Source organism: Ochotona princeps, chromosome 14 (genome assembly GCF_030435755.1).
Source record: "Ochotona princeps isolate mOchPri1 chromosome 14, mOchPri1.hap1, whole genome shotgun sequence".
In the NCBI taxonomy this organism is placed as follows: Eukaryota; Metazoa; Chordata; class Mammalia; order Lagomorpha; family Ochotonidae; genus Ochotona; species Ochotona princeps.
The window spans coordinates 60,543,912-60,570,198 of NC_080845.1; the positions used below are offsets into that span (position 1 = coordinate 60,543,912).

The following is a 26,287-nucleotide window of genomic DNA, read 5'->3' on the forward strand; positions in this document are numbered from 1 at the left end:
TCCCCCTGCTGGCCCACCCTCTCAGGCCATGGTACGGAGCTGCTGCTGTCCTTCCCGACCACCACACGGTGTCTCGGGGTCTCTGTGTTGGACACTGCAGGTTCCTGGACTTGACTAACCTGTCCTGGGCCCTAGGAGCCCCTTATTATCACAGTCATCCCACCCTTTTCTTCCTTCTCCAAAGATCATTTATTATTTTTATTGAAAAGGCAGATTTACAGAGAGGAGAGACAAAAGGGGAAAGATACTGCATGTGCTGGCTCACTTCCCAAATGACTGCAGTGGCTGGAACTGAGCCAATCTGAAGCCAGGAGCCTGATGCTACTTTCCAGGTCTCCTACACGGGTGCAGGGTCCCAAGGTTTTGGGCCGTCCTCTACTGTTTTCCCATGTCATAAGCAGGGAGCTGGATGGGAAGTGGAGCAGCTGGGACACGAACCAGTGCCCATATGTGATGCTGGTGCTGGCAGCAGAGGATTAGCCCTTGAGCCATCGTACCAGGCCCTGTCAGTCCCTTACTGGTGGCAGAATAGCACCTACACTTGGGGACCTCAGGACCCAGGAAGCTGTATGCCTCCCTGACAGTCACATTTGCCAGTCGCAATGCAGATGGCTGAGTGACAGCCACTGGAGGGCTCAGCCAGTCCCTTGCTTCTGCCTCATTTCCTGGCTTCTGGTGTCATTGCGAGTCGGGACCATGCCTTGCTGCTGGTGCATCTGGGCTGCTGTCTTAAACCCGCTGGTCAGAGCTCAGCCCCCAGGCTGGCATCTGCTTCTGTGGAGTCTCGTTGCCTCCACCAGGCTTCCCTATTTACACATCATCTGTTGTCTGTGACTGCTTCTGGACTACGATGGTAGCAGGAAAGTTGGGATGAAAGCCACCGAGATGGAAACAAGGACCCAAAGGCCTGTCACAGGCACTGTGCGGCCAGGGGAAAGCCAGCCATGAGCTGACTGCAGGTCCTCTGGCCTGGAGGAGGGGGTGTGGCGAGGGGCCCAAGAGCCTGAGGAAAGGACGGGTATCACATGAGGTCACACCCCCAGCATCAGGCCCGGGCCAGGTCTGGTCACTGCTGCTGCCCCACATTTGGTGGGTTGGTAGTGTGTGCACATGTGCAAACACACGGTCCTACAGTGTGTGTACACACTTGCACACCTGTGCCTCACACACACAGTGCACACATCTGAGAGTCCTGTGAAAACTTTTTGGAACATGGAGTGTAAAAGCACATTTTGGTACCGCAAACATTTGAAATAACCTACCTACAAGAGGTCTTCCAAAAGCATGTGGAAATTTGTGTTATGAAGAACAATGGGTTTAAAAGCACGACTGTACCAAGGTGCACCTGTAATTCCATTTTCCATTGCTTTTTAAAGTGCTGTCCTATGCACGTGAGAGTGTTCGCATGCCTGGGTGTAGTGTGTTCATATGTACATGTAGTGTTCACACACCTGTGTGTCATGCATTGCAGTCCTCCGGCTGTCTCCTTGCGAAGCATTGCAGGAATTGGAAAGTCAGAGTCTTGGATGGGAACTGAAAGCCAGGTTCCGTTCCTCTCAGTTTCATCTCCTCGGCAGCAGGATACAGCAGCCACACAGGAAGGAAGCTGGGCAGCCAGCCAGCCAGCCTTTGTCGCATCCCGCAGCCCCCTGGTGGGCCTCGTCTGCTTGTCCATGTTCCCTGCTGGCTGGGCGCTGGGCTGGGAAGACCTGATTCAGGATGACCCCTGTGGTTAAGGCAGTGGTCTCAGTTGGTAGGGCCCCACCTACCGTCCCCTGCGTTCCTCCGCCACCTTTGGGGTAGAGGAAGTTCAGAGTGGAGCTGAGCCAGGCATTGGGCAAGCTGCATGTGACCCTGTGTTCTCATGCAAGTCCCTGCTCTCTTTCTGTCTCTCTCCAGTGTTTCCGCTGAGGCCGTAGTGAGACTCCAGTGTCCGTGACCCTGCCGTGGTGACAGCAGCGCCTTTCTCACCTTGCCAGTGGGACATGCAGATTCCAGGGGACTGTGCAGCTCACCCGCTCTGTGCTGTGGTGCCAGGACGCTGAGTGGCAGCCTGGGGACAGGCCTGCCCATCGCCCATGAGTGTTTGCTGCCCATGGCCCCCTGCCTCATGAGGATGTGCGCTGCCCCTGTCAGGGGGCTGCTCACCACCCTGGTGGTGCTGTTTGGAACGGCAGTGGCGTTTGCACCTGTACCCCGGATCACTTGGGAGCACAGAGGTGAGAGTGCACAGCCTGAGCAAAGCCTGGTGGCACAGGGGACAGGGAGGGAGGTGGCAGGGCTGGGGAGGGTGTTCCTATTGCGCAGGACAGAGACAGCTGGGGGCAGTGCTGGTGCTTGATCGTTTGGGGTCCCTGCGTTTGGAGTTTGGTGTGGACGGGCACCCCGGTGCTCCCTCTGAGGGGGTTGCCTTGGTAACTGGGGGCATCCTGCCAGGCTCCTACCGTGGTGCCTGAGTCAGGGGAGCCTTCAAAGGAAGCTCACCTCCCTCGTACCTCATCACCTGCAGCCATCCCCAGGCCTGGGAGATGCCAGGTGTGGCAAGGCTGCTCATGTGTGAGGGCTTGCCTGTAAGTTTGTGGAATTAAAAGGAGAGTTTATTTTGGTGTCAAAGAGTTGAAGTCCTTACATATGACGGATCCCGCAGCAGCTGCTCAAAACCATGCATTTTGACAAACTGTGCCTAGATGTCCCAATTTCTTGGCACCAAGATAAACTTAGTCTCTCATTCCGTTTTCCAGAAACTTTGTAAAGCCCCTGGCCACAGGTATAGCCAAGTCTCATGCCAGTTACCATCTTTGCCACTTGCAGGCTTGCTTCTGGTTTAGTTCTTTCCTGTGCTGGGTTAGTGGATTGAGAGAGGAAATGCCGGGTTCTGAGCACACACAGGGCCGAGCGTGCCTCAGGGGGATTTCAGGCTGCACGTGTGCGGAGGGGCCTGTGTCCTGTGTGCACAACTCCCTCCTCTAACAAAGATTAGAACAGACGGCAACGAATGTAATGAAGTGACCCTTGCAAACAAATACCTGGAAAGCCCAGGTTGAAAAGACTGACGCCAGGACTGTGGAGAGGGACTGGCTCCTCCAAAATCGGTGTGGATGCACTTACGACAGCCAGTCATAAATCCTAAGTAGCTGTGGATGCAGTTCCCTGCTGGGAGACAGCTTGTTTCTGTCTGAGTGCTTGGGCGGGGGGGGAGGGGAGGGGTCCCTAGAGCGGGCTTGGGCTGAGGGGTACAGCCTCTGAAACTGGTGTGTTGTGACACAGCCCCTCCCACCCCATAATAAAATCCTAAGAGATAGGGGCAGCGATGACAGCCAGTGGCTGCGTGTGGGCTTCCAGACTTGAGGGTCAGGAAGGAATGTGAACACGTGACCTCAAGACGAGCTTGCCAGCTGTGGGCCACAAGGCTGCCACCGAGTGAGTCCCATAGGTGCTAAACCCTATTGCAGCAATGCATGCAGTGGCAGCTGAACCAGCCGTGGAGAGGTGGCTGCACTGAGACCCCACTTGACATGCCCCTGGTCACCGAGGCAGGATGCCCACGAGGTATCCCCGACCTAAGTGTACTCCCTCACCTCTTTCCTCCCTTCACCTGGTTCTGCCCCTCTTTCTGCAGAGGTACAGCTGCTGCAGTTCCACGAGCCAGGCATCTACAACTACTCGGCCTTGCTGCTGAGCGAGGACCAGAACACCCTGTACGTGGGCGCCCGGGAAGCAGTCTTCGCCTTGAAAGCACTCAACATCTCAGAGAAGCAGCACGAGGTATGTCTTGGCCTCGCACGCCCCCTGGGGCTGCACCTCACCTGTCTTCTGCACCCACGCTTTTGTAGCTGTCTCAGGCTTTCCACTGGCGGCTCCTGCAGGGAACACCCTCTTCATCTTTGACATTCGAACTTTGTATAATAGAAAAATCTCACACGCGCCTGTGATGCCGGCATCCCACGTGGGCACTGGTTTAGTCCAGTTCCCTGCTACTGCACCCGGGAAAGCAGCAGAGGATGGTCCAGGTGCTTGGGCCCCTGCTACTCATGTGGCATAACTGGGTGAAGCTCCTGGCTCCTGCCTTTGGCCTAGGCCGGCTCAGCCTGTTGAGATCATCTGGGAAGTGAACCAGTGGGTGGGAAAATTTATCTGCATCTGTGAGTGTATGTGTCCCTCTGACTCAGCTTTTCAAACAAATAAATCTTTTTTTTTTTAAGATTTTTTCTTTATTTTTATGGGAAAGGCAGATATACAGAGAGGAGGAGAGACAGAAAGATCTTCCATCCAATGATTCACTCCCCAAGCAGCCACAATAGCTGGAGCTGAGCTGATCTGAAGCCAGACGCGCGAAGCTTCTTCCAGGTCTCCTATGTGGGTATAAAATCCCAAGGCTTTGACTTTGGGCCGTCCTTGACTGCTTTCCCAGGCCACAAGCCTGGAACCAGAAGGGAAGTGGGGCTGCTAGGTCATGAACTAGTGCCCATATGGGATCCTAGCGCAAGCAAGACAAAGATTTAGCCACTAAACTATCTCACTTGGCCCTCAACTAAATAAATAAGTCTTAAAAAAAATCAGGCAGTATTCAGTTTTACAACTTTTCTGAGCATTTTTATTTTTTTTTAAGATTTATTTGTTTTTATTACAAAGTTAGATACACAGAGAGGAGAAGAGACAGAGAGGAAGATCTTCCATCCAATGTTTCACTCCCCAAGTGACTGCAACAGCTGGTGCTGAGCTGATCCGGAGCCAGGAGCCAGGAACTTCCTCCAAGTCTCCCACGTGGGTGTAGGGTCCCAATGCCTTGGGCCGTCCTCAACTGCTTTCCCAGGCCACAAGCAGGGAGGTGGATGGGAAGTGGAGATGCCGGAGTTAGAACTGGCGCCAATATGGGATCCTGGCGCATTCAAAGCGAGGACTTTAGCCGCTAGGCCACAGCACCGGGCCCTGAGCATTTTGAAAATAAATTTTAAGTGTATATATATATATATATATATTTGAAAAGTGGAGAAAGATACAGAGATCTTCCATCTGCTGGTTCACAACCCAGATGGCTGCATTGGCCACAGCTAGGCTAGATGGAAGCCAGGACCAAGGAGCTTCTGTCTCCCACATGGGTACAGGGCCCAAGCACTTGAGCCATCTTCACTGCTTTCCAGGTGCACTAGCAGGGACCTGAATCAGAAGCAGAGCAGCCGGTAATTGAACTGGTGGTGCCCATCATTGGTATCGCCAAGTGCGGGGTTCAGCACTGTGCCACACTGCAGCTCATGTTGTCATCTGGTATTCTCTGCCAGCTGTGGGATACACAGCTCACTCTGCCTGATTGGGACCAGTGCTGGAGTCCAGCTCCAGCAGAGTTCGGAATTTGAGAAGGGTGTGTGGATGAGGCGTAGATAGGAAAGAAACGGACCACTACAATTTCATGATCATAATGGACAATGCAGTAAAGCTGTAGCTTTATTCATACAGAAGCCTTCACTAAGGCTGGCACAGACTTCACACCTAGTGAAGTGGGCATTCCTAAGGATAATTCTACCAATTGTTTTACCTTGAGGCAGGATATCAGCCTTCCTAACCCTGAGGTCAGGAAGTTTAATTAATAACACATTCCTACTACAGTCCTCATTCTACAGCTTAGTCTTGAATCAGTTAAGGGAGGAAATGCATCACAGAAGGAAGGACCTAAAGATCAAATAAAGAGGGAAAGAATAAATTCCCACTACACCTGGGGACACAACACCCTTGATTAGCGTATGGTCAGTGGGGCCAGCCAAGACAGCAATAATAAAAGGCCCTTTGGGACAGACTGGACTAGTCTGCTACACATACTGGCAAACCAGGATAGGGGGCAGGCCTGGTAGGGGTTATTGTGGTTCCCTCTGACTAGGCTGCAGCTCCCACTGGTTTATGTGAGGGCCAAGTGTGTGCTGGGCAGACCAGGCTGGACTACAATTCCCATTGGTTCCAGTGGAAGACAGGGCTAGAAACAGAACCAACCCAGCAATTGCAACCACCAGCTGATTGGGGCGATGGACTGTGCCGGGCCCTGTATTTGCAAATACACACAAGAATCTGGTCTGGGAACACCTCAGAGAAAGTTTCTTTGGGGATCTCCCCAGTCGAACTGCCGGACTCAGAACCCTAACCAAGAAAAGACAGAGGACAAAACAAGTCAGTTAACTACCTCAGCCATATGTTGGCAGTGAAAAACCAGGCAAACAGAAACTCTAAGATGGACTATGTCAATTAGTGGATTCTTCAGCGACCTCATCATGCTTGCAATGGCGAGATTGGCAGCGATTCATAACTGGTGAACTATCAAAACCACTTGAGCAAAACCTTTGCAGCATGCCCCACATCCGGGACCTGGGGTGTGTGGGCAACTGGGTGGGGCTTCTCCCTTTACCTCCCCTTTTACCCCAGAAAAAGAAGAGAATGTGGAAATAATAGTCTTACCCACTTTCCTGTAGCCCTTGAACCTTTTTGCCCTAATTAACTATGTAAAGAATGTCAAAAATAAAGAAAAGAGTGTGGCTGATCCGGGAGAGCAGTGTCGGCTCCGTGGCGCTCAGCTGCTCCCCCACAACTGAGCCATCTTCATGGCGCTGTTTGCTGATGGTGCCAACATGAAGACCTTTATTATTATTAACTGCTCTGTGCTCTAGAATTATTTTTGAACCGCTAAGGGAAAAAAAAACCTTTGGTGTCTGAGATTACTTAGAGTTTGTCTTCTGACGAATGACTGTTTGATAGTGGAGTGTTTGTTTTGCAGTGGCTAATGGGGACGGCAGTCGGGCTGAAGTTGGACACCTCAGCCCAGCCCCAGCTTCAATGGCCCTCTCCCAGAGTTCCCTGGGATTTGACCATCTCCATGACCCTGGGGCTCGCTGGCAGGATTTTTGCAACCTCCGTTTTGTTCGTTTACACGAGCATCTGCTGATTGCAGGAGGAGCACACAGAACTCTTGTTCTCTTTGCAGGCATATTGGAAGGTCTCCGAAGACAAGAAAGCAAAATGTGCAGAGAAGGGGAAATCAAGACAGGTACTTTCCTTCACAAACCACAAGGCTTGTATTTCTTCCTTAATTTTCTTTTTTTACCTCCTGCAAGCCTCGAGCTTCGAGAGGTAGCCAGGTGTCCGGCTCAGTAGGCCAAGACATGTGACGGCGACATGTTTTTCCAAGCTTGTTTTCTCTGAATAGCAGGAGTAGGTCTTCCCTGGGAAGGTGCCTCTTGAGAAGTATTTGTGAGCATTTACTAAGTGGCTAGAAACTCTGGCCACATAAAGGGATTTCTGATGCCCACCAGTGAATGCTGTGGAATTCCCAATGGGTTGTCTCACTCCCCCGCTCCAACCCAACAATCGCCTTGGGCTGGGAGGGGGTTTGTCCGTCCCTGTGTCACCCTAGCATGTTAATTGTTTGTAGGGGTGGGGGGCAACACCAAGGATTGTCTCCATCAGAGCTCTGGGCCCCCTGCCTCCCACTGGCCCCTGTGCCCACCCCCGGAACTGGGCAGGTGTCTGGATTCTCAGACTGTTGGAGTACAGTCTATCTTTAAAGCATCTGAATGAATCCTGGGCCAGTTTCAATGATTGTGGATTAAGTTCAAAACCATTTGGAAAAGGAAAAAAAACCAGCAAGGAGTTTCTAGCTAAATCTTTCTAGCAAAATGGCAAACACTTGTGCAGAGGTACTTGCCTGTCAGTCTAGAACCCTTTAGGAGCTGGGTGTGTGGGTTCAATCAGAGGTGTGGCCAGGAGTTCTTGTGGAGCCTACAGGACTCAAACAGTCCCAGAGGGCAAGGCCCTCCCTGTTCTTGGGGTAGGAAAGAAAGGGCAGACTGGGAATGACTCTGGTTTAAAAACAGGCATAGCAAAATGTAGCTGTCCCAAGCTAGGATAATTTCAGACTCCAACACACTTGTAAAGCAAGTGTTCTCGCCTTAGAATAGCCACGGCTTTGTAAATGGCACCTTTGTTTACCTGGTGGCAGGGTGGCTCCTGACCCTTTTTTTAGCCCCAACCTTTCTTGCAGGGGATAGAAGGGGCTGGGTTCTAGCCTAGAGGTCCCTTTATAGCCTGGGTCTGGAGGGGGAGGGTCTTCCTTCTGGAGGGCAGAAGATGTTCCATCTGCGCTTGTGCAGGTCCTGCAGGCGTGAGACCTGTGGGTATCCCTGGTGTGATGGCTAGATCTTTGCTGAGTGTCATTAGGAGCGGAACCAAATGGCTATGGATGCTGCAGAGAGAAAACCACCCAGGCCAGCTTAAGTTTAAGTGTTCCCCCATGGCGTGGGATTGAGGGTCCCAGGGGCCTGCTATGGCATGTGACAAAATATCTCTGTGAGGTGGGCTGTAAGCCGGAGAGAACCCCCACATGTGAGCCAGTGGAAGCATGCAGGTGGAGTGGTAGCTAATGGTGTGTTTCTCTTGCAGACAGAATGTCTCAACTACATCCGGGTGCTGCAGCCCCTCAACGCCACCTCCCTCTATGTGTGTGGGACCAACGCCTTCCAGCCGGCCTGTGACCATCTGGTAAGACAGCCTGCTGCTCTCTGCATTTGGCACACCTGTGCTGCCTGGGCTGTGGTTAGAACTGTGTTGGGCTCCAGATGGGCATGGGGTGGTCTCCACTGTGCAGAATGACTGGATTTTTTTTTCTGGGCTGCTGTAGGAGGGATGAGGGCAGCTCCACCTTGGCAGGCTATGGCCGGGGACACATGGCCCACAGAGTTCCTCCGAGCCACTGAGTCCCTGGCCAAGGGTGTGATTCAGAGAGGCACAGGTTCAGACATACATCGTGAGGAATAGTCTAGAAAGGTGCTGTCACCCTGCCTTTTGCCTATGTCTGTTTTGGGGGAAGCCTGGCTGAAGTAGAGTCCAGGTCCGCCGAGCGTCAGGACCTGCTCCTGGATTAGGTAGGGTCGTGGGGTTTTGGGACATCACTCTTTGGTGTTGATGTGTGGCTTGCCCGCTGAGCTGCCCTGTGTGTCCCTTCCTGGGTCATACCCTTGACTGTCCAGGCTGGCATCTGACTTCTTTTAGGGGGAGGTTCCTCTGTACCCAGATGCAGAGAGAAATCTCCCCAAGAAAGGGGCATGGAAGTCAGTCTAATGAATGGTTCACCAGGAGAAAGCGGCGTGCCAGGTCAGTGTGGGTGGGCCTGAGAACCAAGAGGTATTTTGTAAAGACCCTCCCAGGAGTTCGTGAGCATCTGACCAACGGGGGAGGGGAGGGGTGGGGAGGAAGGCTGTGCTTAGAAACCTTAGCTTGCTGGGCCCGGCGGCGTGGCCTAGCGGCTAAAGTCCTCGCCTTGAACGCCCCGGGATCCCATATAGGAGCCGGTTCTAATCCTGGCAGCTCCACTTCCCATCCACCTCCCTGCTTGTGGCCTGGGAAAGCAGTTGAGGACGGCCCAAGGCTTTGGGACCCTACACCCACGTGGGAGACCCGGAAGAGGTTCCTGGTTCCCGGCATCGGATCGACACGCACCGGCCCGTTGTGGCTCACTTGGGGAGTGAATCATCGGACGGAAGATCTTCCTCTCTGTCTCTCCTCCTCTCTGTATATCTGACTTTGTAAAAAAAAAAAAAAGAAAAGAAAAAGAAACCTTAGCTTGTTAATGCCCTAAGTTCATTGATGTTTTAAAATCTCACCCAGTCTTGAGTCCAGGCAAGTGACGAGGCAGAATATGACCTTGGAAGCCGGGCTGTGAAATGGAACCTCAGGCGTGCCCTCAGTCCTTAGACTGAAAAAAACAAGTGCAGGCCTCTTAGAAAAGTTTTGCTTATCAAAAGATTTCCTGACTGGGGAATTGGACCATTCAAGTACTACTTTGTATACTTACCATCCCGTAGATAGGTCAGCTGTGGCGGTTGGAGGATAGTAAATTTGGGGCTATAATTTCCTCCCAACACTCCGTCACTCGTGGTATACCTGGTTGGAAATGTGTGTGTCTGCAGGCAGCTTGTGTGTACGTGTGTATATACACGTGTGGCTCACGGGATGCCTTCACGGGCCTCCACGAAGAACAACCTTTGCCTGCAGAACTCCAGTTTCATCCCTGTGTCTAAGCAGAGGGATTCTGATTCCCCAGTATCATCCACTCTCCAGGCCTGTTTAGACTTCCCTGGAGGCCTCCCCTGCAACATAGCCTTTTTTTTTCTTTTTATTGATTACATTGCATTATGTGACACAGCTTTATAGGCACTGGGATTCCCCCCCACCCCTCCCCAAACCCCCCCATGCTGGATTCCTCCACCTTGTTGCATTACCACAGTTCAAATTCAGTTGAGATTCTTTCATTGCAAGCATCTACCGAGCATAGAGTCCAGCATCTTATTGTCCAGATAAGTTCAGCAGTTTCTTGGGGAGACCCTCTCTGGTCTGAAGGTAGAGCTGGCAGAGTATCATCCCGATCAATTAAAAGCCCCGACATTACATCAGTAACAATTTATAATGTTATGGAATTAGTTGACATGGTATTGAGTAACCAATATGTTAAAAGAGAGGAAAAAAAAAAAGAATGCAAGTTCTGAACTACATCCTGTGACTTCTACATTGACATTTCAATTATTAGTTTATATGCAACCGGGTGCTATACACCTTAAAATGGCTATAGATTACTATTCGGCTGTCTCATGTCTATTTTAATTTTAGTGTTTAGCAGTTTATAGCGTTGAAGCATGATTTTTCTGCACCTGGCTGTTTTTCGGGTGGTCTAACTCTATAACTCTAACAAGACATATGTCAACAGTTTAGGTGAACAGTTTTAGGAGGGGTGTGCAGAGAAATCTTCAATACCCCAGTGAGGAGTGACTAATCTTTGTGTCCCACCCAGTGAGGTATAAGTGCATCCCCGCTGACTGTTTCCTGTCTGTTTCTAAGCTTTCCTTGTTGTTCTCTATCTATTCTAGTTTGTTTGTTTGTTTGTTTGTTTGCTTGTTTGTTTGTTTTGAGGGGTTTCCTGATGGTTATTACGAGAGAGGGTGGGGACCCAAAGTTGGAAGCAGGCAAGGACCAGAGAAAGCTCCTCTCCCTAGTCCCGAAGGAAGTTTACTGTTCTTCTGTTTCTGCGGACTGCTCAGGGATCCTGGTTGTCGTTCCGATGACCTCGGATCCTGCAAGGCAGGATTTGGGCTTCTTCCATCCCATGTGGTAGATCCAAATGGGGGTGGGTGACCCCAGAGTTCTTGGCCTCCGAAGGCACTCCATTTCTCCGTGGTCTCCTTGGCAGCTGGGCTGTAGTCCTTGGTGCTCGTACTGATAGTCCTTGGTGAGGATCTAGGAGTCTTCAGGGTTGGGATATAAGCCTCCTCTTGTCCGCCTGCTCCACTCTGGGGTGCCCCCCTGCTCTATGCGTATGACCTCTTGTTAAGAGGTTGTTAGGATTGCTCCTGATTCCCCCCATATGCCTTTGTGGTTTTGCTGTTGTCTAATTCTGATTCGAGTCTGTTGTCTATGAGTTACCAGTTATGATCCTAATAGGTTATACTTCCCGTCTTCCTCACACCTTCTAGGGTGATGTAAGATTTCTCTGCTCTCCCACAAGGTGGAGGAATCCACCATGAGGGGAGGGTTTAGGGAGGGGTGGGGAGAATCCCAGTACCTATGAAACTGTGTCACATAATACAATGTAATTAATGAGTAAATTAAAAAAAAAATTTCTCTGCTCTCCCTCCCCATTTCTGAGTAGCGTAGGGCCTTGCAAGTTTATTAGGTTTTACAATTCTTTGATGTAGATCATAAGCAATCTGACTCATATCGATTGTTGGTTCATTGGTTACTTCACAATACCTTATTGCATGAGATACAGGCTGTTTGGGGTTGAAATAATATTACTGTTTTTCGGATTGACATCATTTCATAACAGCCACATCAATAACAACAACAACAACAAATTATAGCACCCTGAAAAAATATCGCGCCACTGAGTAACCAACACATGTGTGACAAAAAGGAAACACAGAAATCTTTTGGGAAAAATGATGCCATCGTATACTTCATGAGCACTTGATGAATTCTACTAGAGAAAAGAGATTATTTGGAAGCAACCAAACTGAGATAAAAACATCAAAACACATGAGATACAGCCAAAAAAGCAAAAAAACAATCAAAAAAAAAAGTATAGATTGGACTGTTGGAGTTACACTTTCCATGTTGGCTTTTTTATATGAGAGAGAATATATGGTATTTGTTCTTTTGTGAATGACTCATTTCACTGAACATAATGGTCTCTAGTTGGGACCACCTGGTTGTAAATAGAATAATTTCATTCATCTTAATGGCTGAATAATATTCCAGGGAGTAGATGTACCACAGTTTCTTTAACCACTCTTCTTTGGACGCACATCTGGTTTGTTTCCATGTCTTTGCTATTGTAGATTGTGCTGTTGCAAATACAGGATTACAGATCCCCTTCTCACATGCAGATTTCACTCCTTTTGGGTATATTCCTAGGAGCGGGATAGCTGGGTCGTATGGCAGGTTTATTTGCAATTTTCTAAGCACGCTCCATACTGATTTCCACAGTGGTTGTACTAGCCTACACTCCCGCCAGCAGTAAAGAAGGGTCCCTTTTTCCCCACATCCACACCAGCAGGTGCAACATAGCCTTTTGAGCATGTCGCATAGGACACACTGTCCCCAAGCTCATGGTGCCTGGCCTAGCGGGCTGATATCTGTGTCTGGTTTGAATGGTCCATCTCCTGGCTTACTCCCCAGATGCCCACAATGGGCCAGGGAGTGACTTGGAGCCAGTAGCTCAGGCCACGTCTTCCACTTTAGGGGACACTGTACCACCCTGGCTGCACTAGTGGGAAGTCAAGCCCAGACCCTCAGGTGTGCAACATGAGCATCTTAACTGGTATTGTGCCCACTGGTCCAGATACCTGCCCTGGTCGCATTTTTAATATTCAGATCCCAGCTCCCTTTGGAGTGTGTTTTGCTGGGTCTAGGAGATAGACACTAGTGTTGCTTTTTGCTTCTGCTTTTGTGTTATATGTTTGTAGGATGCCATGGTTCTGTGTGCCATCTTGAACACCATTATTATTGACATTGAATATGGGCTGCTGGTCACTTCTGCCTTAACCTGTATTTCATTTTCCCTGGCTACTTTTCTAAAGCCATGAGCGGTGCCATTCCCATTTTACAGACAGGCCAGCTCAGCTGAGGCTCTGAGGTCTCAAGTAGCTTGGCTCGGGTGTCCAGGTGGTTGGCACACAGACCTCAGTTGAGTGGTGTGAGGCTCAGCTCTGACGGTGGGACCTTCGTGACTCGATCCATTGATTCAGCTGTGTGGTCTTCCAAGAGTGGAACAGAGGGTAAGTTTCAGCTGCTGTGGAGGTCTAGACATTTTAACATGTACTTTCTTTTTCTTTGAATTGTAGAGCTTAACATCTTTTCAGTTTCTGGGGAGAACTGAGGATGGCAAAGGAAGGTGTCCTTTCGACCCAGCCCACAGCTACACTTCCATCATGGTTGGTGAGTCCTGCCGCCCCACCCCCCCATCCCAAGTCCCTCCGGCCATTCAGTGGCTGTGACATTGGCCTTGGGCTGGTGCATGCCAGCCAGCGGGCCAGGACCCTCATGGGGACCCTCTGTTGTTACCTTTGTGGTGCTCTCAAAGGTCCCTCCTGCGCAAGGTTGAGCTTTGCATTCTGAGTATAGCAGGAGGATGCCTCAGAGTTTCTGTAGAAAGGCGGATTTGAAGGCCACTTTATCTGGGTGCCAAAAGGTTTCGCAGCCCATGAGTAGATCTTCTCATCATAAAGATTTGGGGGAGCCTTTTGCAGACCCCTCACACAGGCTTCAAAAAACTGACATGTTAATAGTTATCTTTCAGCTAAAGTTGCTTTTCCATGAACTTGTTTACAGACTTGTGCTCAGTAAATGACATGAAGGTGTTCAGCACTTAGTATAAACTGGGCTTTGTGCGGCGTAGCTTAGGCTGACTGTGGGCTGAGGGAAGTGTCCTGAGCTTGTGCAGGTGGGTGGGTGGAGCCATGGCACCTGACTGGTGGTCAGCATGAGTTTCGTGCGTTGTCAGCCTGCGGTGGGTTGATCAGGACGTGGTCCTCGCCATAAATCGGGGAGCCCCTTGTGTGTTGCCATTGTCATGGGAGCAGGAGTTAACTGCCTATGTTTTTGTGGTTGCCTCTTGGCTCTGAAAATGCAGTTGGCTGTGGAGCAGGAAATGAGCACACGGGAGAATAGAGGCAGACACTGGAGTGAGGAAGGAGCAGGGGCGGGCTGTCCTTCCTCCTCCATTTGCCCCTGGGGATGCTTAATGCGGTTCTGAAGAAGCGCATCCTTGTGTTGAGTGTGTATTTCATGATCGGTCGATCCTTTTCCCGCATGCCCCGCGCCACCACAGATGGAGAGCTGTATTCCGGGACATCGTATAACTTCCTGGGAAGTGAGCCCATCATCTCCCGGACCTTCTCTCACAGCCCTCTGAGGACGGAGTACGCCATCCCCTGGCTGAATGGTAAGAGCAGAGCAGCCCACAGGAAGGCATGCGCAGCCTCATTCACAGGCCCCTGTGTTGAGTCCCCCTACTTCCCTGGGCCAGCTCTGCACTGGGACGGGTCCTGAACCCTGTCTGGCCTGGTTTGTTCTCTGCTAACTGTAAGTCTGTTGGAATACCCCTTGTCTGAAAACAGATTCCATTTGGGAGATTTAGGTAAAAGCGAGAATCTGATGGGAAATGGCAAACTTTGACTGGGCTGTGTGTGCTCTCTGGCAGAAAAGCCAGGAGCCCTTGTGCCTGTCTGCTTGGACTAGACCTGGGGCCTGGTTACCACCAGGTAATGTGTGCTCAGACTGCTACCTGATTTCAGGGCTCAGACAATGGGACTTTCCTTGGGGCGCTGGGCAGAGGGGTTCTGGCCTTTGAAACCAGAGCTGGGAACGACCAGCTGCTTCTCCAAGTGGGGCAACCAGGGAGCCAGGGTCTCCGGTGCCTGGACCCCAGGCACGAGCTTCTTTGAGGCACATGTGGTTTAAACCAGAGAATATGCACCTCACAGGCCAGTGCTGTCTGACTTTCTTGAGGTGTCCAGATAGCCTGCCAGCAGGAAAGCCCCAGTGGGGTGGGGTTCTTGGGGTACACTGTGGGTTCACCCTTGTGGGGCACCTCTCCGAGGGTGCGCACAGTGGCACAGGCAGTGTCAGGTGCTGGAGCTGGAGTCTAGACGGTACCTTGCACATACCTGCAGGCAGAGGTGCCAGCCTGTGCGGCCGTGCCTGCCACCCCGTGACACTGGGAGCAGAGGATGCCACACAGGGCCGATGGCATGACACCTCATGTCCTCTCTGCAGAGCCCAGCTTTGTCTTTGCCGACGTGATCCGGAAACGGCATGAGGGCGCCGAGGTGGAGGACGACAGGGTCTACTTCTTTTTCACGGAGGTGTCCGTGGAGTACGAGTTCATCTTCAAGCTGCTGGTCCCACGGATAGCGAGGGTGTGCAAGGTGAGTGCTCGCCTGGGAAGTTGACCGCTTCCAGCCCGTGGCTGGCATGTCACTTTGCCTGCTCATGTGTAGGTCCCTTCCTGCCAGAGGGACCTCTGGCTGGCTCTGCCACACCCAGTGCTGGTCAGTGGGGCTCAGTGCCCCCACTGGCTGTGTGTCCATCAGAAAGCTGGCGTGAGATCTGCCTGATCTTGATTTTGACCGAACACCGGGAGGGGTTCGCAAGAGCGTTGGTGAACAAGATGGGGCGATGCTAGAACCACCCTTGCTGAGAGCGTAGGGAAGGAGGTGAGCTCCTTCTGTAAGAGAGAGACTTGGTGTCTGTGATCTCATGGTCAAGTTGAGGAGGAGTATATTTTCCTTGCTCTCAAAACTCTTCCATTTTACCTCCTGCATTCAAATGTCCTTGCTTCTGTGCCCCTGGAGGGTGAGTCCCAAGACCCTCCCGAATGCTTAAAACCAAGGATACCACAGAACCCTGTGTCCGCTGTATCTTTTCCTCTGTGGAAATGTCGCTTACCTGGAAATCCAGGCGCACTAGATTAGCAATAATGGAAGAGTGGTGGCAGCATGCTAGCCTGTATGCACTTGGGAAATGGCAGCAGTTCAGTGTGAGTGTAGCAAAATATCCACATTTTCAGACCAGGCTAGCCCATAGGCAGCTAAAACCACAGCATGCAACGGAGCCATGGTGGGGGTTGCCTGTGCCACTCTGTAGACCTTGGGACGTCCAGTGCGTCTGTAATTGTTTCTTCCCTCAAAGCATGGATGAGCAGCGTAGTCAGCTCCTGCCATGGAGATGCTGGGGAGTGCCAAAGGAGGGGAGGGTTTCTTCCCCCATCAGGGACATCCGGGCCTTCGCCGGGGGCAGGTTTAGTGTGGATATCCTCTGCACTGGAGGGCACCTGCTACCCACATCCTTCTGGCCTGTAACTCAGTCACTGATAGGTTCGGCAGAGTCCCACCAGAAAAGGAGCCAGCATGTTGCTGATGAGTTTTGGGTGCAGAGTGTACTGATCTGTTTTGCACTGTATTCTTTAAAAAAAAATTTATTTGTTTTTTATTTATTTGAAAGCTGAAGTTAGGAGAAGAGGAAGAAATCTTCTATCAGCTGGCTTATTTCCTAAGTGGCCATAACAACTGCATCTAAAACAGGTTGAAGCCAGGAGCCTGGAGCCCCTCCAGGTCTCCCATGTGGTTGTAGAGGCCCAGGCACTTGGGCCGTCCTCCACTGCCCTCCCAGGCGCATTAGCTGGGGCTGGATCTGAAGCGGGGTATCCTGGATGCAACTGGGCACCCATATGGGATGCTGACACTACAAGTGGCTCTGCTACTACTTTCTTTTTCTTTTTTAAGATTTACTTATTTTTATTGGAAAGTCAGATATATAGAGAGGAGGAGAGACAGAGGAAGATTTTCCATCAGATGGTTCACTCCACAAGTGACCGCAATGGCTAGAGCTGAGCCAATCCGAAGCCAGGATCCAGGAGCTTCTCTCGGGTCTCCCGTGTAGGTACAGGGTCCCAAGGCTTTGAGCCGTCCTCGATTGCTTTCCCAGGCCACAAGCAGGGAGCTGGATGGGAAGCGGGGCTGCCAGAATTAGAACCTGCTACCATATGGGATCCTGGCGCATTCAAGGCGAGGACTTTAACTGCTATGCTATCGTGCCGGGCCCTCTGCTACCACTTTCACTTGGCAGGGCTGTGCCGTGCACGGAACTGCCTAAAGCTGATGGCAAGGGTCTGTGCCCTTTCCCCCGCCAAGCACCCACACTGTCGCTGTGGTTACAGGGTGACCAGGGTGGCCTGAGGACCCTCCAGAAGAAGTGGACCTCCTTTGTGAAAGCCAGGTTGACCTGCTCCCGGCCAGACAGCGGCCTGATCTTCAACGTGCTGCGGGATGTCTTCGTGCTGTGGGCCCCCGGCCTCAGGGAACCAGTGTTCTACGCACTGTTCACCCCGCAGCTGTGAGTGCCCAGGGCAGGTGGCTGGCTGGGTGGCTCTCCCTTTGCCCACGCTGCTCTGCAGGCAATCAAGTGGCCTCTCTGTTCCCCTCATCCTAGGAACAACGTGGGGCTGTCAGCCGTGTGCGCCTACAACCTGTCCACGGCGGAGGAGGTCTTTGCCCGCGGCAAGTATATGCAGAGCGCCACGGTGGAACAGTCACACACCAAGTGGGTGCGCTACAACGGCCCTGTGCCCACACCGCGGCCTGGAGCGGTGAGCTGGTGGGGCATGGAGTGCGCAGGGCAAGGGGACTCTCTTCCTATTCAAGGCTTAAGGGCCTGGGCATGAGACCTGGGCCAGGTCCCAGGGAGCCGAGAGTGCAGCTCTTCTGCCATGGTTCTCAAACTTTGTATCTTAGCTTGCATCAGCTGGCAGTAACCTGTCTGCTTCCAATTGGACAGGGCTGGGTGCACAGGGGCCACCTTGCCCCATGCCACTCCGTCTGCTTTTAGTTCCTGCTGTCTGCATGGAGACTTGGTTTCTTGACAAAGGCCTCCACTCTTGGGAGATGTTCTTTGGGACTCACACCTCCTTCTCCTAAATCAGTGTGAATTTATGGGGAAATTGGTACACACTGCTGGGCTGCTCTGGCTGCCCCCACATGTTCCCCACGTGGTGAATGGGTGGCAGGTGGCTTGGTCCTGAGGTGCCCTCCGCTGTGGGGGCCTGCTGTTTAGATGTCCATCCCCAGCGTGTGGTCATTCCTCCTATGTGTGCTGTTCAGTACAACTGGCCCTGAACTCGGACAGAAGCGGCGTCTGCCCTGCTCTTTATCCTTGTGCTCTATAGAGTGGAACTGTTTCTTGGGGCAGAGAGCATTTGTCTCGCACGAAAGCTGACAAGTGCTTTATATTTTTACGTTTCAACGCTTGGCAGGCTGCTTCGGGTCTAGACAGATGTCCTTGCCGATGACATGTCCGGAAACATGGTAACATCTTGTGGGCGTGGTGGTTGCTGGGAAAGGGCGACCTCTGTTAAAAGCGTAGCCCATGGCCCCCAGCCTCACGCCCACACTGAGCTCTGGCAGTCGGCAGCGTGGTGCCTCACACCATGACCACGCCCCCTCCACAGTGCATCGACGGGGAGGCGCGGGCGGCCAACTATACCAGCTCCCTGAATCTCCCTGACAAAACGCTGCAGTTCATCAAAGACCACCCCCTGATGGATGACTCTGTGAGCCCCATAGACGGCAGGCCCCGCTTAATCAAGAAGGATGTGAGCTACACTCAGATTGTGGTGGACAGGACGAAGGCGCTTGACGGCACCATCTATGACGTCATGTTCCTCAGCACAGGTGAGTCCCAGGCTCCACGGTCACGTCCTGTGTGTGTGTCCTCGAGTGAGCAGGTGGGGAGACCCAGTTCACCTCTGCAGGCCAGCCTGGCATCTGCCTCGCAGTGCCCCAGGGGGTGTGTCACATAGTCGCTGTGCCTGTGGCTCTGAGCTCTCCCTGCAGCTGCACTGGCCTAGAGTCTGCACTAACAGGAAGCCGGGGCAATGCCTGTGCCGGCAGCAGCACGTGTGAGTGCAGGCTCTGCTGGCGGAATTACTTACCCAGGAGCCAGCTGAAGGGCTGCCCAGTTCCTACCTGTCCTGGGAGGTGCCCAGCTGTCACCTACCTGTGGGAGTGTAGATGGAGTGAGCTTGTTGCTGTGGGTGGTATCCGTGGCTTACCTGTGACCTTGCCCTTGCAGACCGGGGTGCCCTGCACAAAGCCGTCAGCCTGTACGGTGAAGTACATATTGTTGAGGAGACTCAGCTCTTCCAGGACCTCCAGCCTGTGCAGACCCTGCTGCTGTCGTCGAAGGAGGTAGAGTGGCTGGCTGGTGCAAGGATGGAGGGAAGGGAGCCAGGCCTGTGGGTCCCTGGGTGTCTCAGCGCTCTGAGAGGGGCTAGGAACCAATCTCAGCTCACAAATAAATAACACCCCGTTGCTGGCTGGCAGGCTGTAGAGAAATGGCAGGTTCCACCCTTCACTAAGCCTCCCCTACCTGTCCTCCTCTTGGCCACATCCCAGTGGACAATCCAGTGGCATTCCCACTGTCCCTTTTCTTCCCAAACTGAAACCATCCCCATGGAACACTACTGCCCCCTCCCTGCACCCAGGTGCTGGTAGCTGCCCTTCCCTTCCCCTGTGGGTTTGATTTTTCTCGGACCCTCATGAGAGTAGGTTCACATGGTGTTTAGCCTTTTGTGCCACTTCCAGCTTCCCCATGTTGTGGCAGGAGTCAGAATTCCCTTCCTGGCTAAGGCTGGGTGATGCCCTTCATATGAGGCCATGTTGCTGGTCATCAGTGAGGGAACACTAGGGTTTGCTCCCACCTTTTGTGAACGTGGGTGGACAGGTTCTTGCTCAGACATAGTTTTCCCTTCTTTGGGCACATAGGGCAGATGCACTAAAGTTGGTTGTGTCAGTATTTACCCTTTTGAATGGCTGGATGATACCCTCTTGTGAGTACATACGTTTTCTTTACCCACTCTTCTGTCGGCAGATGCCTCAATGTGTATCCGTAGGAGAGGAAATCTTTTCAAGATTTATTTATTATTTGAAAAGCAGAAGTGCAAAGAGAAGGAGGGACCGATCTTCCATCTGCTATTCACTGCACAAATAGTTGCAATGGCTGGAGCTAGGATGGTCCAAAGCCAGGAGCCTGAAGCTTCTTCCATGTCTCCCGCATGGGTGCTGGGGCTCAAGCACCTAGGCCCTCCTCTGCTGCTTTCCGAGGAGCGTTAACAGGCAGCTGACTTGGAAGCAGAGCAGCCACGTCCAGTGGGGATGCTGGTGCCACAGGCAGGTTAACCTGTTATGTCAGAGTGCTGGCTCCAAAAAAGGGAATCTTGACGTGAGCCGGGAGGTTTTTGTAGGGTGTTATTACAGTGACACAAACAGACCCAGGCAGAGGAAAATGGAAACAGTCGCAGAGCTCCAGGTCCTTGTGGGCGGGGGTCGAGGGACAGCGTCAGTCATCTCCACTGATTGTGTGCCGGACACGATGCTGGTGCCGGTGGGCCGCTTTCCCTCAGCTGGCGCTGGTGACCTGCCTAGCTGGGAGCTGCGGGGCCTGCTTTGCCTCCAGCTCTGAGTGTGCCTCTAGTGAGCCTGGCAGTTGCTTTCCTGACTGTGTGCCCTAAGCCACCCTTGTAAGCAGGGTGCAGAGCAGCGCTCCAAGGATGCAAGGGCCAGGGAGCCGCAGCCTGGCCGATAGGGTCTGCCTGGAAATCACACTGCTACCTTTGCTTTCTGGGACAGCAGCATTCCCGTCTCGGGCCCTGCAACACCATGGCCTGGCCACGATGCTGAGTCAGGGAGACTTTGCTCCCAAAGTTGCTCTGGGGCCTCCCTATTGGCGGTGAACTTGACCTGACCCCCTGCTCTGTTCTCCCCGTCACTCACACAGGGCAGGAGGTTTGTCTATGCCGGCTCCAACTCGGGTGTGGTCCAGGCGCCCCTGGCCTTCTGTGGGAAGCACAACAGCTGTGAGGACTGTGTGCTGGCGCGGGACCCCTACTGTGCCTGGAGCCTGCCCGCAGCCGCCTGCGTGGCCCTGCCCCAGGCCGACACCCCCGACAGGTAAGAGGTGGGCCGTGCCGTGTGCCCGTGCGCCACACGTGTGCCACTGAGTAACGTGTGCCGGTTGCTTTGCAGGAGCCTGATCCAGGACATGAGCGGCGACGCGGCAGCATGCCCGGGTGAGTGGCTGCCCACGCGGGTGCCTGCTCCTCCTGAGCGGCGACGTTGGGAGCCTCCTGCACTGCTTTGGTTCTGTGGCATTTGTGTGCGTTTTCCTTTTCTTTGTCCTTGTGGAACAGAGGTCGGTTGCCGTGGGGACAGAGGGTGGTGTTTCTCTGTCCCCTTCATCCTTGAAGCTCCCGGAGGCCACACAGAGCCCGTCTGCCCCCTGGACAATGCCCTCTGCCCAGAAGTGCTGCCTTTTTCCATTCTGGGTGGCTCGAGGCTTGTGTGACATGAAACTGAACTGGTTAGGAAGGGCAAGAAGGAAGCCCTTGGCTCCACAGGCTGAGCTTCCCTAATTGAAAAACTCCCAATCCAAGATGCCTCCAATTCGATGATTTCTTAAGGCTCAGGTGATACTGCGAGTGTGGGAAATCCCACCCATTTCACACACACAAAAACGCCTTAAAACATTATGTGGGGTTGCCGTGGGGCTCTGTGTAGGAGGCGAATAGGAAACGTCAGTGCGTTTTCCATTTTGATGGGAATCCCCTCCCAAGACACTGCATACACGATGCAATACACAACTGCCGACACACTGTGCATATGTTACACACACAGAGAGACAAAAACCCACACTTACGGGGCCAGGCATTCAAGCTAAGGGGTCCTCAGCTGAACTGGTGCTCTCCTTGGTATGTGGCGCGTCTCGCTGCCTGTGAGTCCAGGACAGGATGGAGTCAGGGCAGATGTGCCCCCCAGCTGTGCCCTCCCTCCCTGGAAAGAGCAGCCATCTCCTGGCCGTTAGCAGAAATGTTTCATGCAGAACCAGCAGCTCCCTGACCTGCCGGTTTTCTCCGGAGACAAGGTGGGGTGGTGGGGCAGGGAGAATCAGAATTTCTGCTGCTCAGCACCACCTCTGGTATCCTTGTCCCTGCGGCTGCCATCCGCGACTCTTCCTTGCCTTTCGATCGGTCTCGCATGTCTTGATCTCCTTAGTTGTTCTGGAAGATTCCATCTTGCTCCAGTAGGTGAACCTCTCATGTCGTCTTGTGGGTCGTGAAGTGTTTTGACGGGAAATCTGCTCGGTGAGCGGGGCTGTTGACACTGTACACGTTTATTTTGATGTTCCAGATAAAGTTAAAGCAAGTCACCGGCAGCATTTTTTCAAGCACGGTGGCACGGCCGAGCTCAAATGCTCCCACAAGTCCAACCTGGCGCAGGTGGTGTGGAAGTTCCAGGACGGCTTGCTGAAGGCTGAGAGCCCCAAGTACGGCCTCGTGGGCAGCAAACACCTGCTCATCTTCAACCTGTCGGAAGGAGACAGCGGGGTGTATCAGTGCCTGTCGGAGGAGAGGGTCCGGAACAAGACCGTCTCCCAGGTGGTGGCAAAGCACGTGCTGGAGGTGAAGCTGCTCCCACGGACGCCCACGGCCCCCACCTCGCCCACGACTCACTCCGAGGGCAGTAGGGTTGGGACCAAGGGGTTGGTGCCAGCCACGCAGGGGCCCTCCCTGACAACCCTGGCCATGCGGGCCACCTCCCCCGGGGCCACCACCACCACCCCGCCTTTCAGGTCCGCAGCCACCAGCAGCACGTCGTGCGAACCAAAGATCGTCATCAACACGGTGCCGCAGCTGCACTCGAAGACTATGTATCTCAAGTCCAGTGACAACCGGCTGCTCATGTCTCTCTTCCTCTTCTTCTTCGTCCTCTGCCTCTGCCTCTTTTCCTACAACTGCTACCAGGGCTACCTGCCCAGCCAGTGCTTGAAGTTCCGCTCGGCCCTGCTGCTGGGCAAGAAGAAACCCAAGTCGGACTTCTCGGACCTGGAACAGAGCGTGAAGGAAACGCTGGTGGAGCCGGGGAGCTTCTCACAGCAAAACGGGGAGCACCCTAAGCCAGCCCTGGACACGGGCTATGAGACGGAGCAGGACACGCTCACCAGCAAAGTCCCCACAGACAGGGAGGACTCCCAGAGGATCGACGACCTCTCTGCCAGGGACAAACCATTCGACGTCAAGTGTGAGTTGAAGTTCGCCGACTCGGATGCTGACGGCGACTGACGTGGCCCCTGTGGCCCCATCGCCGTGTTGGCTGGCCGGCGCCCGTGTGCCGAGTCTCCTGTCTTCACCCGTTCTGTAGCTGAGTCTCGTCATCGTGCAACAAACCTCAGTCTTCTGTTTGTCTCCTGGGTTGAGCCTGTGACTTTTTTCCTCTTTGTCCTGTTGGAGAACTGCAAGTGTTGCATCCTGGTCTGGTGCCCCGCGGTCCGAACAAGTGGCGGGCTCAGCGGCCTGGGGGAGAGATGGCTTGCAAGTCCGTCGGCTGAGAAAAGTGCCCCTTCAGCTTCCCCGCCTCCCAGCAGCCACTGAAAGATAATTTAATTCCAGATTGGAAATGACATTTTAGTTTATCAGATTGGTAACTTATCAAGCCCGTTGTCCAGATTGGCACGAACCTTTTCTTCCATGTGATTGTGTTTTTTGGGTTTTTTTTAGGATTTTGCTTAGATTGTGTGGATGTCTTCGGTCGTTCTTTTTTTTAAAAATTACTGAAGCAGATGTTTCCGTGTTTAGAAGATGCACATCTTCTGGATTCTGTTCTGTGTTTGGATAAAATCCGGCTTAGCTAGCTTCAAGAGTCTCAGGGATAAACTTCCTTTGGCGGAACACATTCCTGCTTTCAGAGACGGACATAGAACCGTCTGGAACACTCACTTTGGTTGTCCTTCATTCCTTGAGGGGAGCAGCGTTTCTGGGGCAGTTTTCTTTCTGTGCTCCGCCTCCCCCCTCTGTTTGTTTTTCTTTTCTCTGTTTTCACTCGCGTGAAGAGGAGCGGCTGGGGCGGGTTTGGAGTGAGGAGAGCTCAGAGGGGAGGAGGAGGAAGAGCCTTCCCCTGGCTGCTGCGCGTGGCCCAGGCGGTCGCCCTGTCCCCCGCTCCCGGTGGTGTCGAGCTCTCTGGACGTCGTCTGCTTGCTCTTGCTGCCATCTCGTCCCCACTGCCCATCCAACACAGCTGGCCTGTCCGTGCCCGGAAGAAGAGTAGGCGGCATAGGATGGGGCCATGGCTGGCAGCGAGCTGAGCCTACGACACCGTGCCGCACGAGGGCATATGTCCTCATGCCAGATGGCGTCTCCCGCCGCCGTGGTTGAAGCTGCCGCGGGCGGTTGGGCTGTGGCGCTCCGTCTCCCCGCCGCGTGGCCAGCCCTCGGGAGGAGGCGCGGTGAACTGTGGATGTCAGTGTGTCTGGCTGGATACTCTCATCTTCCAACATGAATAGGATTCGACCACGTTGGTGTCAACATGTGTGTCTTTTATAAGATTTACGTTGTGTTTATTTTTCTACTTTGAGTTGTATATGTTCAGAAAGTACCCAAATAAATGCTAAGGTTCTACCTGTGTAGTGGCCGGGCCGTCATTCTGGGAGCCCTGCACCCCAGAATGCAGCTGCAGCCCCTCCCTACCCCACCCCCCACTCGCTTCCTTGCACCCTTGCCGTGCGTGTCCCCTGCTGTGCCCCACGCCCTCCGGCTGGGCTGTATTCCAGATGACTTTCCTCAGTACCCTTTCTCTTCCTCTCTGTCTCGCAGCCGCATCTCCTAAGCCCTTTCCTCCTCCTGGCTCCTCTTCTCTGTCCTGTCTGGGTCCTGACTCACCTTCCTCTCCCCGGAGCCCCTGGCCAGCCTCAGGGCTGGGGCCCTCCAGCCACACGCGGGTCGCCCTGCTGCCACCCTTCCTGAGTGACCAGACTCAGCAGGTGCACGAGCTGGGGACCTTCCACCTCTTCTGCCAGGCCACAGGTGAGTCGGGGCCTGCTCCGGCCCACGGGGCGGGCAGGTGGGCTGGGTCTCTGCTCTCCAAGGCCCTACTGGACCACATCCACAGGGTCGAGACCACCTCATGCTTTCATCATGCTTTGCTGGATCCCAACAAACAACGTAAAGCTGTTGCTGGCGCGCAGCAGGAGCCAGCTGGCCCTGACCATGAAGGGCCAGTTAACTGGTTCAGGTTCCGTGGGTCATGCAGTCTCTGCTCCAGCCACCTGACTTTGCTCTTCTGTCCAAGTGGCCACAGATGACAAATAATATGTGGGCAGGGTGTGCTGATAAACTTTTTTTAAAGGTTTATTTATTTTTATTGGAAAGTCAGATTTACAGAGAAGGAAAAACAGAAAGATCTTGCATCTGCTGGTTCACTCCCCAAGTGGCCTCAGCTTCCAGAGCTGAGCCAATTCGAATCCAGGAGCCAGAAGCTTCTCAGTCTCCCATGTGGGTGCAGGATTCCAAGGCTTTGGGCTGTCCTCTACTATTTTCCCAGGCTACAAGCAGGGAGCTGGATGGGAAGTGAAGCAGCTAGGATACAAACTGGCGCCCACATGGGATCCTGGTGCATGCAAGGCGAGGACTTTAGCCACTAAGTTACACTTTCTGGGCCTGTGCTGATTTAATTTTATATAAAAACCATTGCTAGGCTAGGCTTGACCCTGGAGGCTGTGGTATATGGCATGTCTTCCCTTTCATTTGTAAAGATTTGTTTATTTCTGGGTAAGGCAGAGTTGGAGGGTCAGGAGTGGTTGTGACTGGCTCGTTCCCAGTTGCATGGAGCAGGGAAGAGTCAAATCGGGTGCCCTCCTTACTTCCACTGCAGGCTGGCTCTGAACAGGGCAGTTGTCACATGGGATGCTGGTCAGCCAAACTCAGCAGTCCGCGGTGACCCAGGCTTTGGGCCACTGCCCTGGTCTCCCACATGGGAGCGTCGGACCTGCAGGCTCCGCCTCTGTCCATTTCAACCATCAGAAGCTAGTGAGAGATTTCAGTTGCCCTGCTTGCTGGATGAGCTTCCTGCTGGCTGGTGGCCGCTGTCTTGCACAGCCTGCAGCTTGGTGGCAGAAGTTGCCCGGGGATCGGGTGCTGTGGTCATAGTCCTGGGCAGGCTGGCTCCAGGGGCCCTACCCTTGTGCTACGTGCTGTCAACCAGGTCTGTCCCGGGCCACCTGAGGCTACTCAGGCACCTGCAGGTCATTCCTCACTGGGTATTTGGCCGTGGGCAGGCAGGCAGGTGGAAAGTCCTGCAAAATCCTGTGGGCCTGTGTTCTGCAATGTCAACGGAGCCCTTTGCAGGCACAGAATGAGCTGAACAGGTGGGAACTG

The 26,287-nt window shown here is 53.2% G+C and overlaps 1 protein-coding gene across 5 annotated transcripts in view; it reads left to right on the forward strand.

Annotated features, from left to right (window-relative positions):
* The window catches only part of SEMA4D (semaphorin 4D), a 107,817-nt gene that overhangs the window by 72,408 nt on the left and 9,122 nt on the right, over positions 1 to 26,287 (forward strand). For 3 of the 5 annotated variants that reach the window (XM_058672329.1, XM_058672330.1, XM_004581138.2), the window contains 14 exons: positions 1,900 to 2,219; positions 3,620 to 3,765; positions 6,965 to 7,027; positions 8,419 to 8,517; positions 13,371 to 13,464; positions 14,357 to 14,470; positions 15,304 to 15,455; positions 17,246 to 17,421; positions 17,518 to 17,674; positions 18,533 to 18,755; positions 19,156 to 19,271; positions 20,860 to 21,032; positions 21,108 to 21,151; positions 22,269 to 23,947. In XM_058672329.1, coding sequence (XP_058528312.1) covers positions 2,096 to 2,219; positions 3,620 to 3,765; positions 6,965 to 7,027; positions 8,419 to 8,517; positions 13,371 to 13,464; positions 14,357 to 14,470; positions 15,304 to 15,455; positions 17,246 to 17,421; positions 17,518 to 17,674; positions 18,533 to 18,755; positions 19,156 to 19,271; positions 20,860 to 21,032; positions 21,108 to 21,151; positions 22,269 to 23,200 — 2,613 coding nt within the window. In that variant the 5' untranslated portion in view covers positions 1,900 to 2,095 and the 3' untranslated portion in view covers positions 23,201 to 23,947. Of the gene's footprint in view, positions 1 to 1,899; positions 2,220 to 3,619; positions 3,766 to 6,964; positions 7,028 to 8,418; positions 8,518 to 13,370; positions 13,465 to 14,356; positions 14,471 to 15,303; positions 15,456 to 17,245; positions 17,422 to 17,517; positions 17,675 to 18,532; positions 18,756 to 19,155; positions 19,272 to 20,859; positions 21,033 to 21,107; positions 21,152 to 22,268; positions 23,948 to 24,727; positions 24,938 to 26,287 lie in introns of those variants that run through there. The other 2 variants (XM_058672332.1, XM_058672331.1) reach the window with 1 other exon arrangement.